At 33.1% G+C, this 17,064-nt stretch overlaps 1 protein-coding gene across 2 annotated transcripts; it reads left to right on the forward strand.

Moving 5' to 3' along the window:
- Window positions 1–76: 76 nt before the first annotated feature.
- LOC139495892 (S-adenosylmethionine-dependent methyltransferase Rv2258c-like) lies at window positions 77–12,492 on the forward strand. Of its 2 annotated transcripts, XM_071284295.1 has the most exons (5): window positions 77–206; window positions 7,340–7,516; window positions 8,415–8,602; window positions 11,013–11,126; window positions 11,701–12,492. In XM_071284295.1, the coding sequence occupies exons 1-5, from the start codon at window positions 172–174 to the stop codon at window positions 12,246–12,248; spliced, it is 1,062 nt and encodes a 353-aa protein (XP_071140396.1). In that variant the 5' UTR covers window positions 77–171; the 3' UTR covers window positions 12,249–12,492. The 2 variants fall into 2 exon arrangements, with proteins under 2 accessions (XP_071140396.1, XP_071140397.1); XM_071284296.1 differs by lacking the exon at window positions 7,340–7,516 and having other exon boundaries at window positions 113–206.
- The last annotated feature ends 4,572 nt before the right edge of the window (window positions 12,493–17,064 follow it).

Here is a 17,064-nt window from a genome sequence, read left to right on the forward strand (position 1 = left end):
TTTATAATGTCATAATGTTTACATCCCCGATTGTTTTTCTGTATGAATAGAAACACATTTTGTCAAATGTTTCATCTCCCTCACAGTGCCCCATTGCCTTATGTGCAATATAACCAGCCAGTCTAGGTCATAAAAACCCACCATTTTGTCGTTTGGCAAATCTTATTGAAGATGTTATCATCTAGAACAAAAGTTTCAAGTTACAGGTAAATATATCTGTGCATTTGATGTTTAAAATTTCTTTAAAATATTTTTCAGAGTGAAAAAAAAAAAAGAATTTTCATATTTTACATGCACTACCTAAATAATGAATATAATATCAGTTCTGATGTATCAGGACCGTACGGTTAGAAAAATAATTTTTACCGTTTTTTATCTTATATAACTTTTCTTATTTTTTAATTCAAAGTGATGAAGATTTTTAAAAGTATTTAAGTCAGTTTTAAATACTTTCATCATTAAAAAAAAACATGCAAATGTTCATGAACTAGTCTTTTATCAAACAATTCAAACAATGCACACATTGTCATCCCTGTAACTTTTATGCTGACTTTACGATATGAGTTATGCTCACTGTGTTATAGGTCGTACCGTGACCTGTTAGGTCGTACCGTGACCTGTTAGGTCGTACCATGACCTGTTGTTGTTAACATCCTTGTCCTTTGATCTTTGTTTGAAAGTTGTCTCATTCGCAATCATTCAATATCTCCTTTTTGTATTTTAATAAATGGCAGTACATTTCCTTCATTTTAAACGTTTCAATTGGGAATAAAGAAAACGTGCGAAAAAAGTCTTTCGTGTTTGGTTTTATATGCTTTATCTCAAATATTCCACACACATTGCCTTTTAAATAAAAACAAAAGTCGGCGAGATTTCAGATGAATATGTCTTCGCGACGATATATGACTTAGGATAAAAACGTCTCTATTCATACACTATTCTTGACATATTTTTTGTTGGATCGATGGTGTGTAATTCATCGGAGGTGATTATGTCACAGCTGCTCATTTATAACACTACGATAACATTACATAACATGAGATTCGTCAGAAAGTAAATTTATCGAGATTATATAACTGTTTACACGTATAGGTCATTTCATATGATTTTTTGTAGGTCAGAGAACAGCATTTCAGACATATTAAATCTTACATGAGGTTCTGGATAGGGGTTTTTATTTAGTTTTTCTCTGTTCGTTATTTAATCTGACCATTATTTCCGATTCTTTTACATATTCAAACATTCGTTTATTTAAGAATTGAATGCTTTTTTTTTGTTACTTCATTGGGGTGTAAAAGCGTTGACAGAAGTACATTTTGTAAAGAAGCATACAATACTTATTATTACATTGTTTTTAGCTTTGATCATGAAAACATGAATTTTATATTTTTGTTACTTAATTCACCTATGCACTTTATTGTGGGATCACGTTTTATCATGAATGATAAGTTTTATTGAGTAATGCAATTGCTTAAGGTATAACACGTGAAGTGCAGCTAGCCAATCAGAATAAAGTACTATAATGAAACATACATGTAATGTAATTATTCTCTATTATAGTTGAGTATAAAACATAAAGGCATGGGGGTGGGGCTATTATAGTTGAGTATAAAACATAAAGGCAAGGGGGTGGGGGTGAGCTATGGATTTTGTTTTGGAAACAAAAAATGTTTCCAGTTTTTGGCCCTGAACAAAAAATTGTTTGTTTCACCCTCAGCTGCCACTATATATATATAATGCTAAAATTGATTTCGACTTGTCACTAAAATTTGTCCTGGAAAAATCAATAGCCCACGCCCCTCTACCCCCCTTTTTCCCTCCCTAAAAAATGAAGTAAATAGTTGCTGCCTAATTCATTTGAAAAGGTCTTCCCGAATCGACTTGACGTACATAGAAATATTTGCCACTGGTCTTTACTCAAACAACGATTCACGCATAAATGCATGACTAAAAAAAGTGTGGGGTAAATGATATGTTTGTCTAGTATCTCAAATCCGTTAAATAACAATATCAAATATTCCACACACATTGCCTTTTAAATAAAAACAAAAGTCGGCGAGATTTCAGATGAATATGTCTTCGCGACGATATATGACTTAGGATAAAAACGTCTCTATTCATACACTATTCTTGACATATTTTTTGTTGGATCGATGGTGTGTAATTCATCGGAGGTGATTATGTCACAGCTGCTCATTTATAACACTACGATAACATTACATAACATGAGATTCGTCAGAAAGTAAATTTATCGAGATTATATAACTGTTTACACGTATAGGTCATTTCATATGATTTTTTGTAGGTCAGAGAACAGCATTTCAGACATATTAAATCTTACATGAGGTTCTGGATAGGGGTTTTTATTTAGTTTTTCTCTGTTCGTTATTTAATCTGACCATTATTTCCGATTCTTTTACATATTCAAACATTCGTTTATTTAAGAATTGAATGCTTTTTTTTTGTTACTTCATTGGGGTGTAAAAGCGTTGACAGAAGTACATTTTGTAAAGAAGCATACAATACTTATTATTACATTGTTTTTAGCTTTGATCATGAAAACATGAATTTTATATTTTTGTTACTTAATTCACCTATGCACTTTATTGTGGGATCACGTTTTATCATGAATGATAAGTTTTATTGAGTAATGCAATTGCTTAAGGTATAACACGTGAAGTGCAGCTAGCCAATCAGAATAAAGTACTATAATGAAACATACATGTAATGTAATTATTCTCTATTGTTCTTCTTTTGTGGGTATTTATTCTGCAGAACTTGCCAGTTATTCTCTATTCTTCTTTTTCCTGAACTATTTACCAATTATTCTCTATTCTGTAAACCCCATTCGTTCTCTGATACAAATATTTACAAATACCTTATACACATGGTACATGTATGGCTCAGGCCGTGTTCACATTGACCTAAATTCGGTGTTGTGTTAGTGTAACTCACACGTAAACTAAACACAATTGCGTTCCCATTGATAAAACTCAATGTTTACATGTAGTTTAAATCATGTTTTATCTACACACAGTCGATAGTCAATGTAGGCCTTGTGTAGGTTAAGTGTACACAAAACTAGGCATTTAGGACATTAGTTTTACCATGTATATATTTAAGGAGGAAACTATTTTTGAGTAAAATTGATATTTTTGATAATTATTAGTATAGTTCTTTACAAAAATTGTTGTCTAAATTTTATAGATTTTTTTTTGTTAAAAACAAATTCACGTACTTTATTAACCCCTGATTAAGACTCAAAGCAGCATCATTGCCGAACCCATAAGGCAGGAACCAATTGATTTTCGGGGGGGGGGGGGGCTATTATAGTTGAGTATAAAACATAAAGGCATGGGGGGGGGGGGGGGCTATTATAGTTGAGTATAAAACATAAAGGCATGGGGGTGGGGCTATTATAGTTGAGTATAAAACATAAAGGCAAGGGGGTGGGGGTGAGCTATGGATTTTGTTTTGGAAACAAAAAATGTTTCCAGTTTTTGGCCCTGAACAAAAAATTGTTTGTTTCACCCTCAGCTGCCACTATATATATATAATGCTAAAATTGATTTCGACTTGTCACTAAAATTTGTCCTGGAAAAATCAATAGCCCACGCCCCTCTACCCCCCTTTTTCCCTCCCTAAAAAATGAAGTAAATAGTTGCTGCCTAATTCATTTGAAAAGGTCTTCCCGAATCGACTTGACGTACATAGAAATATTTGCCACTGGTCTTTACTCAAACAACGATTCACGCATAAATGCATGACTAAAAAAAGTGTGGGGTAAATGATATGTTTGTCTAGTATCTCAAATCCGTTAAATAACACTTAAAATAAATTTTAAAAAAAACGTGACCCTATTCTTTTACCAAATACTCCTTGGAGAAGAAATACCATTTGAAACAAACAGAAAAGATAAAAATTTAGAGATCCCTAATAACTCAATCCTTTTTTTTCGGCTGTAAGCACGCTGCTGCAGCTAACGTTTTCTTGTGCGTAATCGAGACATCTCTAGTATATTCAAACTACTGCAAATTATAAAAATGGCTTTCATAAAGTAGTAACCACTTAACTTAAAAAGGGGGAGGGTTATTTTTTTTTTTTATCTGAGTAAGATTTTTTTTTCGCGCGTACGTTTTTATTCCTTTTTTTTCGATGCTGGTGATCAAATACATTTTTTTTTCAATATTTAACACTATAATGTATGGGGAAACTCTTTGATACAGAATATTTCTTTTATCATCTGTATGATCACTTTTTTTTTTATCAAATTGGGGATCGGAATATTTCCATTCCCCCCCCCACCCCACCCCCCCCCCCCACCCCCCCTTTTGAAGTCAAATGGTTGTTCCCTTACCGCTAGAAAAATTGTCCCAAAATTTTGAATTCAGTTCTACGTAATGAACATTTAAATGACACATAGTTTACAAGTGAGAACAAATCTTATGTACAGGTAGCTAAACAATGTGTATAGATGTGAACAAATGTAATGTGAAACCAGTGCACACTTCACTAAACTAATTGTAAACATGTTTACTCTACGCGGCGTTTGGTGTGAACACGGCCTCAGTTTAAGAATACATGTATGTAAACTATATTTGTTAACAAACGATCTACTAAAATTCATACACCTATTGCTTTAAATGAAATATATATGTTAGCGGAAATAAGTAAAATGAGGCATTAAGCTTAAATACTAGGCAATAAGCTTACGCCAAGGCATTAAGTTATTGCCTGAAAATTATTCAACCTTCTGCCAAAAATCATTTCAGGCAATAAGAACTTTGGGATTTTTGCTTTATCTTCCAAATGAATGAACATTTGGTAAAATAATCTTGATGAAAAGTATTGTTTATTATAGATTAAAAAGGTATTGAACTACATTAATTTAACATATCTGAAAATTATAGTATTTTTTCAAATTCTTTACAGAATTAACTTTATAAGTATTTCTTTGTGGAATTTCAAAAATATGTTTCAAACAAGTGATTGATTCTAATGAAAGGAGGATTGATGATTTTAACTGAAAATTATTTGAAATAAATTCGCACTTTACTGGTCAAATACAAATTGTAACACGAAGAAAAAATATATATGGAAGGGAGTAGTGAACGCATTTTATCCAAGGGTTGAAAAGTAGAGGACAGGTTAATCTAATGGATTTCCAATTAAACCCAGATGGAAACTATAAATTTGAGAAAACCAACCAACAAAAGTTTGTAACATATAGCTCTCGAGTCCAAATGTGCTTCAGAGTTGAATTTCAATTTAGTTGATGTTTTGAAAACGTTTGGTGCCCCCCCCCCCCCTCATAAACTGCAAAGTGACAATGGTTGTGAATTTAGACTTTTGGTTATATCCGAGTAAAAAATAAAGTGTCCAGAAATTGTGAGTTTCTATTAGGAAGTTGATATTTCAACTTCAGTTATTATCATGTTATAATATATCAAATGTATTTTGAATTTTTTTTCTGCATGTCTTTGTATTTACTTGCAGTTACATTTTAGGCATTTAGGTTAATGCCTGGACACATTTTCCTGGATTTAAGCTAACATTCTAAGATTTAAGAATAAGGCAATTGACTTACTGCCTTGGCGTAAGCTTATTGCCTATGAATTAAGCTTAATGCCTAATTTCACTTATAGCGGCTCACATATACAATATAACTGCATAGTGTAGTAAAAAATATATCGGAAAAGAAAATATCGAAAAATGTTTTCCTTTAATATGACACGGGTTTAATTGCTATTTGCTATATAAAATCAAGGAGAGTTATTTTTGTTAAACCAATAAAGTTAATTCAATCCTTAGAATTGTTAGTTTACAATTCGGAGGCCGTTTATAAAGGGGCATTAGCTACGAGGTATACAAATTAATAAAATATGATTTTTTTGGGTCAATCATTTATCGTGAAATGATAATTTGCTTTTAGCAGTCAGTTTGTTTCAGTTTTGTTAAAAATGGCAAAGATACATCGCCAATGAATGATTCACTTCCAAATGAATAATTCGACCTCATTAAATCCGTATTCATGTGAACTTAAATTGAACACCACAGCTAAACATGAGTAATACATGATCTAGTCATGTTCAAATATTTACAAGAAAAGAATGCCAACATTAGAAACGAAACAAGGGTAAACCATTTGATTGAAAGATTCGATCTACAAAAACTCATTCTTATACAGGTAGAAATGGTTATCAACATATTTTAAAACCTATCATATGTCATCAAACAGACCTTACAAATCTAATTGCACGAATGAGCTATCTACTTATATCTATGTTAATGTTTATATCGGGTTAGTGACCGTCGGCAGTCTTCGGAGTTTACCTCGATAGTTTATGGCGTCTAGACTTAAAAAGGAACGAAATGCTGATACATATTATCGAGTCCGTGCATCGTAAATTGTTTATTTTAGACTATTTATTATTTGGATGTACGTTTACTATGTCATAAATCAAATATTAGAATTTGAATCAAATCGGTGAACATGACTTAGACAGCTAATGCCACTATAATAACCGAATTAGAATAATCAAATGAATATATCATATATCAGGTGATTTCGACGACGACATTTATTCGCTAAAGGACACTAAAATATTCTCTCTGTTCCATTATATGCGTTTAAAATCTTGAACATTGTATTTAATTGAACACACACAAATATTGGCGTGGGGAAAATTTATCATGTACTGAAAAAAAAAAATATGTATTAGATAACAAGCTAAACAATTATTAAAAACATGCAGCAATTAAAGTATATTTGATCTTACGTCATATATCAAACTAAAGTGTTTTAAAGTGAACAGAACATATGTGCATCATCTAACTTAAAGAAAAGACATGGACACAAGACTAAAATGATACGTGAAGATATTCCTTTGGGAAAGAAGGAGATCGAGGATAATCAAGGAATAATCAAAATTAAAATTTTGAAGGACAGTCAAAACCATTGCATTTGACGAAAAGATATAAAAAAAACTGTACATATACTTTGAAAACTAAGGGCTGAAACCCCCCCCCCCAAAAAAAAAAAATAAATCAATAAAAAAATGGAAAGGCATACCATCTATCCTGCACCATATGTGGCACTCGTCAGCATTTGTATTTCTTCGGTAAGTACAAATCATAAGATATAAGTTTCGTTCGGTGATGTCACATTTGAGAAAAGTGGACAGGATAGTGGTTACGACTGTTGGAACTTATTCGCGAACAACCAACTCATAATGATGTTCATAAAAATTAAAAATCATAAAGTCGTTATACTATTAATATTCGTACTGGTTCAAATTCCGTTTTTTTTTTCTCTCAATACTGTCTTTTTATTACGTAGAAGTCCCATACTGGAACCTGAGGAATATGCAGATAGATTTTCTTCAACTGTGACGAATGGTTTTATTGCTTTAGAAATAGCAATAGGTCATAAACTAGGACTCTTTGGTTCGCTGAATGAATTTACTTCCCCAGTTTCACCAACAGAGCTCGCTGTATCATGCAAATTGAAAGAAAGGTAGGAAAATACATGATATATCGTAGATTTTAATTTACCAATAACAAGTCTTGTCTCACGAACTTAAAAACAGTCCCATTACATCTCTGGCAGGGTTGAGATAGCTGAATGCGGTTATTCTTTTCGTGCCAATTTTGGCCTCTAGAGTTTCTGTGTGTTTGAACATCCCTGGTATTTAAATGTTTGTGTTTGAGTGTTCCTAATGAAGCACTTTGGGCGCTCGTAATTTATAAAGTTTTATCTTATATGCATATATTTTGAAAGGTATTTATGCTTACACAAATATTACATAATTATATTTGATTACTAAAGATTTATCACGATTTATTTGTCAGTATGATTTATGATACAAACGAGTACTTTACAAACAAGAATATGTTATGTATAAAAAAGGACATGTTAAGTATAAGCCTTCGAGACAGAAGTAATCTAGCGGACAAGGTAAGGAATGTTCTCATACGCTTTTATTTTACAAGAAGAACTTATCATTATACGACCCACATATTTGCTTTATCAGAGTTACAGGTATGAAGCTTATTATTTACATACTGGTATAACCTACTCGTGGTTTCAACACTTGTTACAAATGTAAACACGCTTGGACTGTTAAAACGTATCCCATTTAAGAATTTGTAGTAAAATACTGAGCAGTCCGGTTATAAATTATTTACAAACGGGAAAATGATGAAACATGTACCACTGAATATCTTTTTTGTCCCCAACGAACGCGTTACGGGGAGCATAGAAATGATTTTAATTTGTTGGTGCTTTTTAATTGAAAAAAAGAATTTGATGAGTAAATCTCTTTTTGAATTTCACAAGGATTTTATTTCATGTGGAACAGAAGCACAAGAAAAAGATAATATTTACAATGGATTTGTTTCTCTTTTTCCCTTAGATATGTCAGAGAATGGTTAGGATGTATGTCAGCCGCTGGTTACGTTAGTATCTCATCCGATGATAAATACTTTATACCGGAAGCATGCAAACCTCATACAGAATCAAGTAAACTCGCCAGTGCGTTACTACAACTAGCTGCGAATACCTCCTCAGTATTAGAATGTTTCAAAGAGGACGGACCGAAAGGTTAGCCATATACCACTTTACCTTTTTGAACTTTGTTCCTTTTTGGAATACTCTGTAATTGACGTACACCAAACGTGGTTTGTTTTATTTTCTCTACTTAATACTTGTATGTGCTCTTAACTCTACGCTATGTCTACTGATCTAAAACTCAATGGAACAATTTCTTGAATAATAAAAATAAAAATAAAATAAACCAATATATTACTGCTAATACATATAGCATCTCAAACACCATAAGTAATTTTATCCTGGGCGATTAAAAAATTGTGTATTTCTATACTTATATTACATGTAATACGTTCTGCCTTATCAAGAATATGTCATTTTTCTCATTGGCAGCTCAATGAAGTGTTCGGATCGCTAGTTTACTAATCCTAATTGGTCGATCACTAACTGATCGTACGTTTACTTATCTCGATCCGTATTATTCGGTACACTTACACACCTTTAGATTACTTACGTATTTTAATACACCAGACACGGGTTCCGTCTACACAAGACTTACCAGTGACTCTCAGATCAAAATAGTTATATAGTCAAAAAGGTACAAAGTTGAAGAGCATTGAGGACCCAAAGTTAAAAAAAAATTTGCCAAATACGACTTAGGTATTCTATGCATGGGATAAGAAAATCCTTAATTTTTCGAAAAAATCAAAGTTTTGTAAACAGGAAATTTATAAAAATGACCATACATTTGATATTCATGTCAACACAGAAGTGCTGACTACTGGGCTGAGGATATCCTCGGGGACGAAACGTTCACCAGCAGTGGCATCGACCCAGTGGTTTAAATAGTTATCATAGGTACCAGGGTTATAATTTAATACGCCAGACGCGCGTTTCGTCTACATAAGACTCTTTACAGACAGTTTACAGATCCCCAAAAGTCGTTAGCTTACGAATCCTTTATTAAGTGTAAGCTTATTGACCCTTAATATTCGTTACAATGCTGATTCCTAATAGTCGTTAATAGACTTATCTTTAACAGACCGTAAGCGAACTGATCCTTATCAGACCGTAAGCTAACTGATCCTTAACAGACCGTTAGCTTACTGATTCCTAACAAACCTTAACCTATCCCTAATATTTGTTAACTTATTGATCATTTCTCGTCGTTATGTTACCGATCCTTTATATACGTTAGCATACTGATTTTTAACAGATAGGTAGCTTTCTGATCCTTAATCATCGTTATCCTTATATTATTAAGTAGTTTTCCGCCTGATTGTAAGGTTTCAGACCCTTATATGTCAAAGTGTAACGAACCCTAGCTTAATGTTATGAATTGGTCATTATAGTACTGATTGTTAGTTGACGAATTCGTTTGTTGTCACTAGCTTACTGCCCGCTAGCTAACTAATTCGTTGATGGTCATTATCTTATTGATTGTTAGCTAACTAAAATGTATTGACTATATAAATTAACTTACTGATTGCTATCTAACTAAGTGAGCACTAGATTTTTTTTTGGTCACTTGCTTATTGTAAGCTGATTGATTCTTATTGACCATCAGCATATTGATCGATAGTTTCTGACCATAATTGGTAACAAGAATATTGACCACTAACATCCGTTATTGTTACTAGCTTACTGATCCTTAATGGTCGTTATCTTACTTATTTTTAGCTATCTGATACGTATAATAATCTATTATCTTACTGATTGCTAGCTATCTGATACGTATGATAATCTATTAGCTTACTGATTGTAAGCAAACTGCGCTGTGTTAACTATTGGCTTACTGACCGTTCATTTGTTACTAGCTTACTGATTGTAAGCAAACTACGCTGTGTTAACCATTGGCTTACTGACCGTTCATTGGTTATTAGCTTACTGATTGTAAGCAAACTACGCTGTGTTAACTATTGGCTTACTGACCGTTCATTGGTTACTAGCTTACTGATTGTAAGCAAACTACGCTGTGTTAACAATTGGCTTACTGACCGTTCATTGGTTATTAGCTTACTGATTGTAAGCAAACTACGGTGTGTTAACCATTGGCTTACTGACCGTTCAGTGGTTATTAGCTTACTGATTGTAAGCAAACTACGCTGTGTTAACCATTGGCTTACTGACCGCTCATTGGTTACTAGCTTACTGATTGCTAGCTAACTGATACGTATAATAATCTATTAGCTTACTGATTGCTAGCTAACTGATACGTTTTTGGTGGTTAGCTCGTTGATTGTTAATTTCGTGGATAACACCTGATCTTAAGCAGGCTTGTTGTTTTAGTAGCGTTTATTTATTGCTCCGTTTTAGCCATCAGCATACCGATCCATTTTTATCGCTAGTTAACTTATCCATATGATTCGCTACCAATGAAAGAAGTATGTTTTAGTAAGCTGTACATAACAAGCTATTGTATTTAATATCTAGGCCTGTAACACAATTGATGGAATTATTTCAGGATATGATTACAGTAACCAGTTTGATACGTTGATGTGGTTGGACCATGATAATCAATCATGTGACAGTAAATGGATTAAAGAGAACTTATTCCCGGTCGGATACAAGGAACCAGGTTTTAAATTATAGATCTAAAGTCGTTGTATGCTTTGTTTTACAACTACATGCTTTGAAAATTTGCCGGTACGAAGTTAAATCTTAACACAACAGATATATCAAAACACAAGAATCAAAATTGAGAAAGGAAATGGGGAATGTGTCAAAGAGACAACAACCCGACCAAATAAAAACAACAGCAGAGGGTCACCAACAGGTCTTCAATGTAGCGAGAAATTCCCGCACCCGGAGGCGTCCTTCAGCTGGCCCCTAAACAAATATATACTAGTCTGGACTATCCGAAAAGCATTTGTCGAATAACACTAAGTCATAAATAAAACATAAAGATTTTGGTTTTTCAAGCCTAATTTGGGTTATCAAATACTAACTTACTGAGTGTGTGTATGTCAAAACAAGTCACGTGATTCAATGGTAACAAAACAAATACACGGGATCATGGTAGCATGTTTCCTACGCTAAACGTAGCTATTAAATGAAATGTGTCATGTAAATGTAAATTTGTTTCATCAAATTGAAATATTTTCTTTTCCACGAAAATGGTTACTTTATGAGTGTTGCTCTATTTTACACAGATACAATAACCAATGTTTTGGATTTCGGATGTGGGCCAGGCAGTTTAACTATAAAATTAGCTGAATATTTACCAAATGCCAAAGTATACGGTGTAGATATCGATCGAAATTCCATTGAAAAGGCTAAGGAGAATAAGGCAAAAGAAAATATACCAAATGTCGAATTCGTTTTACTTGAAAACGACCACATGGATGAATCCTGGACGAACAAATTCGATTGGATAACTTTGGTTGATGTACTGCATGACCTTCCAAATCCGAATTTCAGTATTTCAGATATCAGACGGGTTCTGAAGGATGATGGTATTGTATCTGTAATAGATCCATGTGTCCATTCTGATCACAAAATGAACCAAGGCAACCAAACTGCTGCAATGCTGTATGTTTTTAGTACATTTCTGTGTCTCCCATGTAGCATGTCACGTGAACCTGCAGTTGGTAATGGCGTAGGATGGGGTGTAGAAAACAGAGCGGAATTTCTTAAATCGAATGATTTGAAGATTTTAGGGGACGAACATAATGGATTGGTACAATTTCAAAAAGCATAGATATTCCATAAAACATAAAAACAACAGATTAACATTGGCATTATCTGGAAGAAGAGAAGTGTTTTCGCAGCTTGCAAAATTTTCACTCATTTTAATCTTTCTTTTAAAAAGTTATATAATTTATATTTGTTTAATCCAAAGACATGAATGCATTTCTATGGTGGTTTATTATATATTTGCCTACTGCGTGTATGCTCTTAAAAGATGTGGTTATTGATTTCGCTTAATAAAATCTTTACATTAATCTTTTTTTTATCTTCTGAAAGTTTATACCGAAACTCCAAAACATTTTCTGTTGTTTGCTGGGATGATCAGAAAAATTAAAGAAACACACATGTTAGTCTACAAACTTTGTTGACTTTCACTAGATCCAAGGTGTGTAAATCATAGAAGTCAGAACTGTTGTTGGCAAAAAAAAACATCTTATTTATTTTCGACAAATTCTTTGTGGTCAATCAAATGAATGCATAATCAGATATAAGTATAATGTTTAAGTCATGGAATTGTAGTAAACTATGAAAATAAGTGATATGATTGCCAATGAGACAACTCTCCACCAGAGACCAATTGACGTAGAAGTTAACAACAATATGTCACCATACGGCCTTCATCAATGAGCAAAACCCATACTACATGGTAACTAATAAAAGGCCCAAAATGACAAATATGAATCAATTTAAACGAAAATAATTGTTGCTTCCAAATCATTCGATACTATGTGTACATTAAGGAGCAAGAGCAAATATTAATCTGCTCGGGGTCAGAATAATGTGTCCGGGTAAGGTGACAGGTCTTCCTGTGGACTGTTACTGATTCGAGCGTAACTGATGAGTCTTTTGAAAACGAAACGCGCGTCTGGCGTATACGTATATACAAAATTTAGTCCTGGGTATCTATGGTGAGTTTATTTACCTTGTGAACAAGCAATTTAATAATTCGGCTCAGCGTGTCGATCTAGCACAAAGCAGGGTTAATAATTATATAACACTAACATGTTCTCGTCCTGAATATGCATATTAATTTCCCGCTGGACGTTTATCAGCCATCCGTCATCATCATCATCATCATCCATTGTTTTGAACGTCGTTTATCAATAAAAATATAAAGTATACGATTTACAAAAAAAATACTGAACAGTGTAAACTATTTGTCTAAAGATGTAAAACGACGTGGATGACGCATACTTTATACATGTTTGTAGATGACTAATGTATGTTACGGAATTTCCGTCGGACATACGTCTATTTTCCTTGACCTCCGTATGATGGTCCATTGCCTTTTTTGTCGTGTGATTGTCTCACTAAATATGAGTAATCGAATGATCCTTGCAATGTGTACATGTCTATCAGACAGGGTTGACCTGACCTCTACACCTTTACCTTTCATGGATCAACGAACAAGGTTAAAGTCACACGGTTAGGTCCATTTCTATCAGACAGGGTTGACCTGACCTCTACATCTTTACTTTTCATGGATCAATGAACAAGATTAAAGTCACACGATTACGTCAATTTCTATCAGACAGGGTTGAACTGACCTCTACATGTTTACATCTCATGAATCAATGAACAAGGTTAAAGTCACACAATTACGTTCATTTTGCAGATACCGTAAAGTGGGTTATTTTCGCGGGTGTAAAATTTCGCGATTTTCATTCAAAAAGGTATACGAAATATTTTGGCAGTTTTTATTTTGACGGATTCAAAACTTTTATCAATACCTTTGTATGTGCACTTTAAAATTAGCAGAATTTATTTTGGCGATTTTGTTCTATCCGCGAAAATCTAAACCCCGCGAAAATAACATGTTTTACGGTACTATTAACAGTATGGCCTTGTTCAGATGAACTAAATTTGGTGTGTAGCTGATATCAACAGGTTAACTAAACTCTACTGCGTTCATATTGATTAAAATCAATGTCCACATATTGCTTAAATCAGGTTTTGATAAAATACAGTCGATAGTAAATGTTGGCCTTGTGTGAGTTAAGTTTACATACAACTGGATATTTAAAATGTGAATGTTATGATGAATATTTAAGGAAGAAACATCTGTTAAAGAAACATGATTATATGTCAATTTATTTGTCCAAACCTAAAAAAAAACCAAAACAAATGCCGAGTTATTCAAACGTCTTACTTACCAGAAAATGTTTTTCGTGTTGAATGGACTCACCAAGAAACTGGAGCATTAATAAATTAATGGCAGCAGGACCCTGTGTAGAAACAATTTAATAGTATATGCAGGAAAAGGTTAATACAAAACGACATGCAAATTGAAAATGCAGAAATCCTGCATTGCTGACAAACTCATTAAACATTAATTAAAAACAGTTAATTTTTTATAAACAGGTATACAATTATTTTAAACCCAAGGTTTGATTCAATATTTTCTGATATTGAATAGAAGCTGATAGATGTGGTTACCATTTATTTTAAATTGTTGCTAAAATTATTATTCGGAAGTAGTAGATAAATTTAGGGTTCTGGTCCATTTTTTCTAAGGTTAATCATATGCGGGAAAGGTAGCCTCCTGAGAGGTAGCCTCCCCATGTGAGGCTATTTCTATGACGTCATTTTTAGGCATTTTGAGACTTATTATTTGGTGTTCATGATAAATGATGTATCGATGTTTATTACCTTTAGTGTGTGCTTGTAAGTCGATTTAATGTTTGATGAATGTAAATATGAGCAAGGGATTATCCAATATATTGTGATTGTATACCTATAATATTTTTAAGTTTCTGAACCTCAGTAACACTCTGATGATATGAAGAATAGTATGTACAAAATTTAAATTTCCGGTCAATTAAAACAGACATTGCTCATATATCCAACCACATGGTGTCTTACAATACAACATATCATCTTAACCATCTTACGCATCTAGATAAAAGTAAAGAATCACCTATCCCTCAACAGAATCATGAAAGGTTCAACAGTATGGTATCTTCCCTGCAGGGGTGTAAACTGTCGAAACTTAAAAAGACTTTATATAAACTTTAGATTTTAAATATTTTGGCCACGAGCATCACTGAAGAGACATGTTTTGTCGAAATGCGCATCTGGTGCAGAAAAGTTGGTACCGTTAATGTTGTTATGCATTTCAGATTGGTAGAAGGTCATTGATATGTTTTCGTCTTGCGAATCAATTATTCGACAAATGAAAACCCACCACGTAATATTCTTAGAGATATTTTAAATATCTTTCCGCTCCATTTCTCATCGTATTCCGTTGTATAAGCATTTCTCATGTTTGTAATCCGAACCTTATTACCAATTTTGAAACAGAAAGGTTTTCGTACATTCTTTACCTGGGGTTAAATCGTTTGGGTCAATACGTTTTCCGACAACAAATTGGTCTCCTTAGATTGTGTGACTTTATTCGGCGCCATGCCAAACGTCCTATTGAAAAATCAGTAGCAAACTTCTGTAAGTTATCCACGTTATCACAAGATTACTTGTGATCAATTTCATAATTTTGACTTAATTGTCTTGATCACTCTTTCAACAAAATAAGCTTTGATTTCCGTATTTCTTGCGAAAAGATGTTGAATATTTCTCTGTTTCAGAAGAGCTCCTACTAATCTTGATCTGAATTCCTGTCATTTATCTGTTCTTATTATGTTTGGTGATCCTTCGGTTAATAAAAATGCGTCAAAATCATTCGTCAATGATTCACCTTTCTTATCCTTTATAGGTTTTAGCGATACAAATTGGGAGAATATATCAATCACCTGGATTGTAAAACATTGTTCTCGAGTACTTTTGCCAAGAGGCCATCTGTACACATGCAATGATGAATATAGAATGATACGTATTTTTATTTCAGGACGATGAAAAATATAATTAACAAATCTTCTTAACCAAGCAACGAAAATGAAGTTTTATTTAACACATTTGTATTCGCCAGTAAATGAGAGTATTACGTTGTCTGTCCATCCATGGTCAACATGTCAGAAAAGACGATGTAATCTATTTGCATGAAACTTTTGTGAATTGTTATTATCTATTGCTGGAGCTCACTTTCGGTTTATAAATTTTATATTTTACGTTTCTGAGTTATTGTGGTTTATTTTTAAATCTAGAGAGGGAGATAGTCCAGTTTTCGGAAAATAGGTCATACAAGGCTTTGAGCAATTCTCATGAAACTTTGGTGACATGATTATTTTTGAAGTTTTTTTTATATAAGTTTCTGATATTGAGAAGATATTGAACTTAATTCTTTGAAAAAGCAACGAACGTATTATGCGCCCATGGCACAGCTGTTTATCATTCATTTATTTTTTTGTTTAGTTTGGTACTAGATGTACGACCTCTCACAATACTAAATCACGAAGAAAGGACTATACGGTTGCCTATAATAGCTGAGATCCACTCCATCTGAACTTGGTTGAATAATTGTCTCATTATTTTCATATCCTCCTACACTTTTCTGTGTTAATATTATCAACTAACAAAACTGAAGCTGAGAGAATTCCGCTATGGAAATTAACCGTATTGTATTTTAATTAAAATCAAAGGTCGTCTATGTAATCTTATTCCAGTATAGTGTCAAAACAAAGTAATATATAACACAGAATATTATGTTTTCGTGGAGATTTATGATTTGTTGAGTTTAAAAGATCCGAAATGATATTTATTAATCAATTTCAAATTGTGGAATTTTATCATGTTTGAAATGTTGTAACGACATTTAACATTTCCAAACAATCGATGATCGTACAACCATTTAATATCATGAACAATATTTTAATTTTCCCATATTTACATAACCTGCACTAGTGATATTATGAAATGTCAGACTAGTCTTTACA

The sequence above is a fragment of the Mytilus edulis genome, chromosome 11 (genome assembly GCF_963676685.1).
Source record: "Mytilus edulis chromosome 11, xbMytEdul2.2, whole genome shotgun sequence".
NCBI lineage: Eukaryota > Metazoa > Mollusca > Bivalvia > Mytilida > Mytilidae > Mytilus > Mytilus edulis.

What these genes read in the sequence shown, in the direction of transcription:
- LOC139495892 (XM_071284295.1), top strand. Translation starts at nt 172, where the DNA reads ATGTTATCATCTAGAACAAAAGTTTCAAGTTACAG. An exon ending in TCATGCAAATTGAAAGAAAG is followed by an intron (nt 7,517 to 8,414) that starts GTAGGAAAATAC and finishes TTTTTCCCTTAG; the next exon opens with ATATGTCAGAGAATGGTTAG. An exon ending in GGTCGGATACAAGGAACCAG is followed by an intron (nt 11,127 to 11,700) that starts GTTTTAAATTAT and finishes TATTTTACACAG; the next exon opens with ATACAATAACCAATGTTTTG.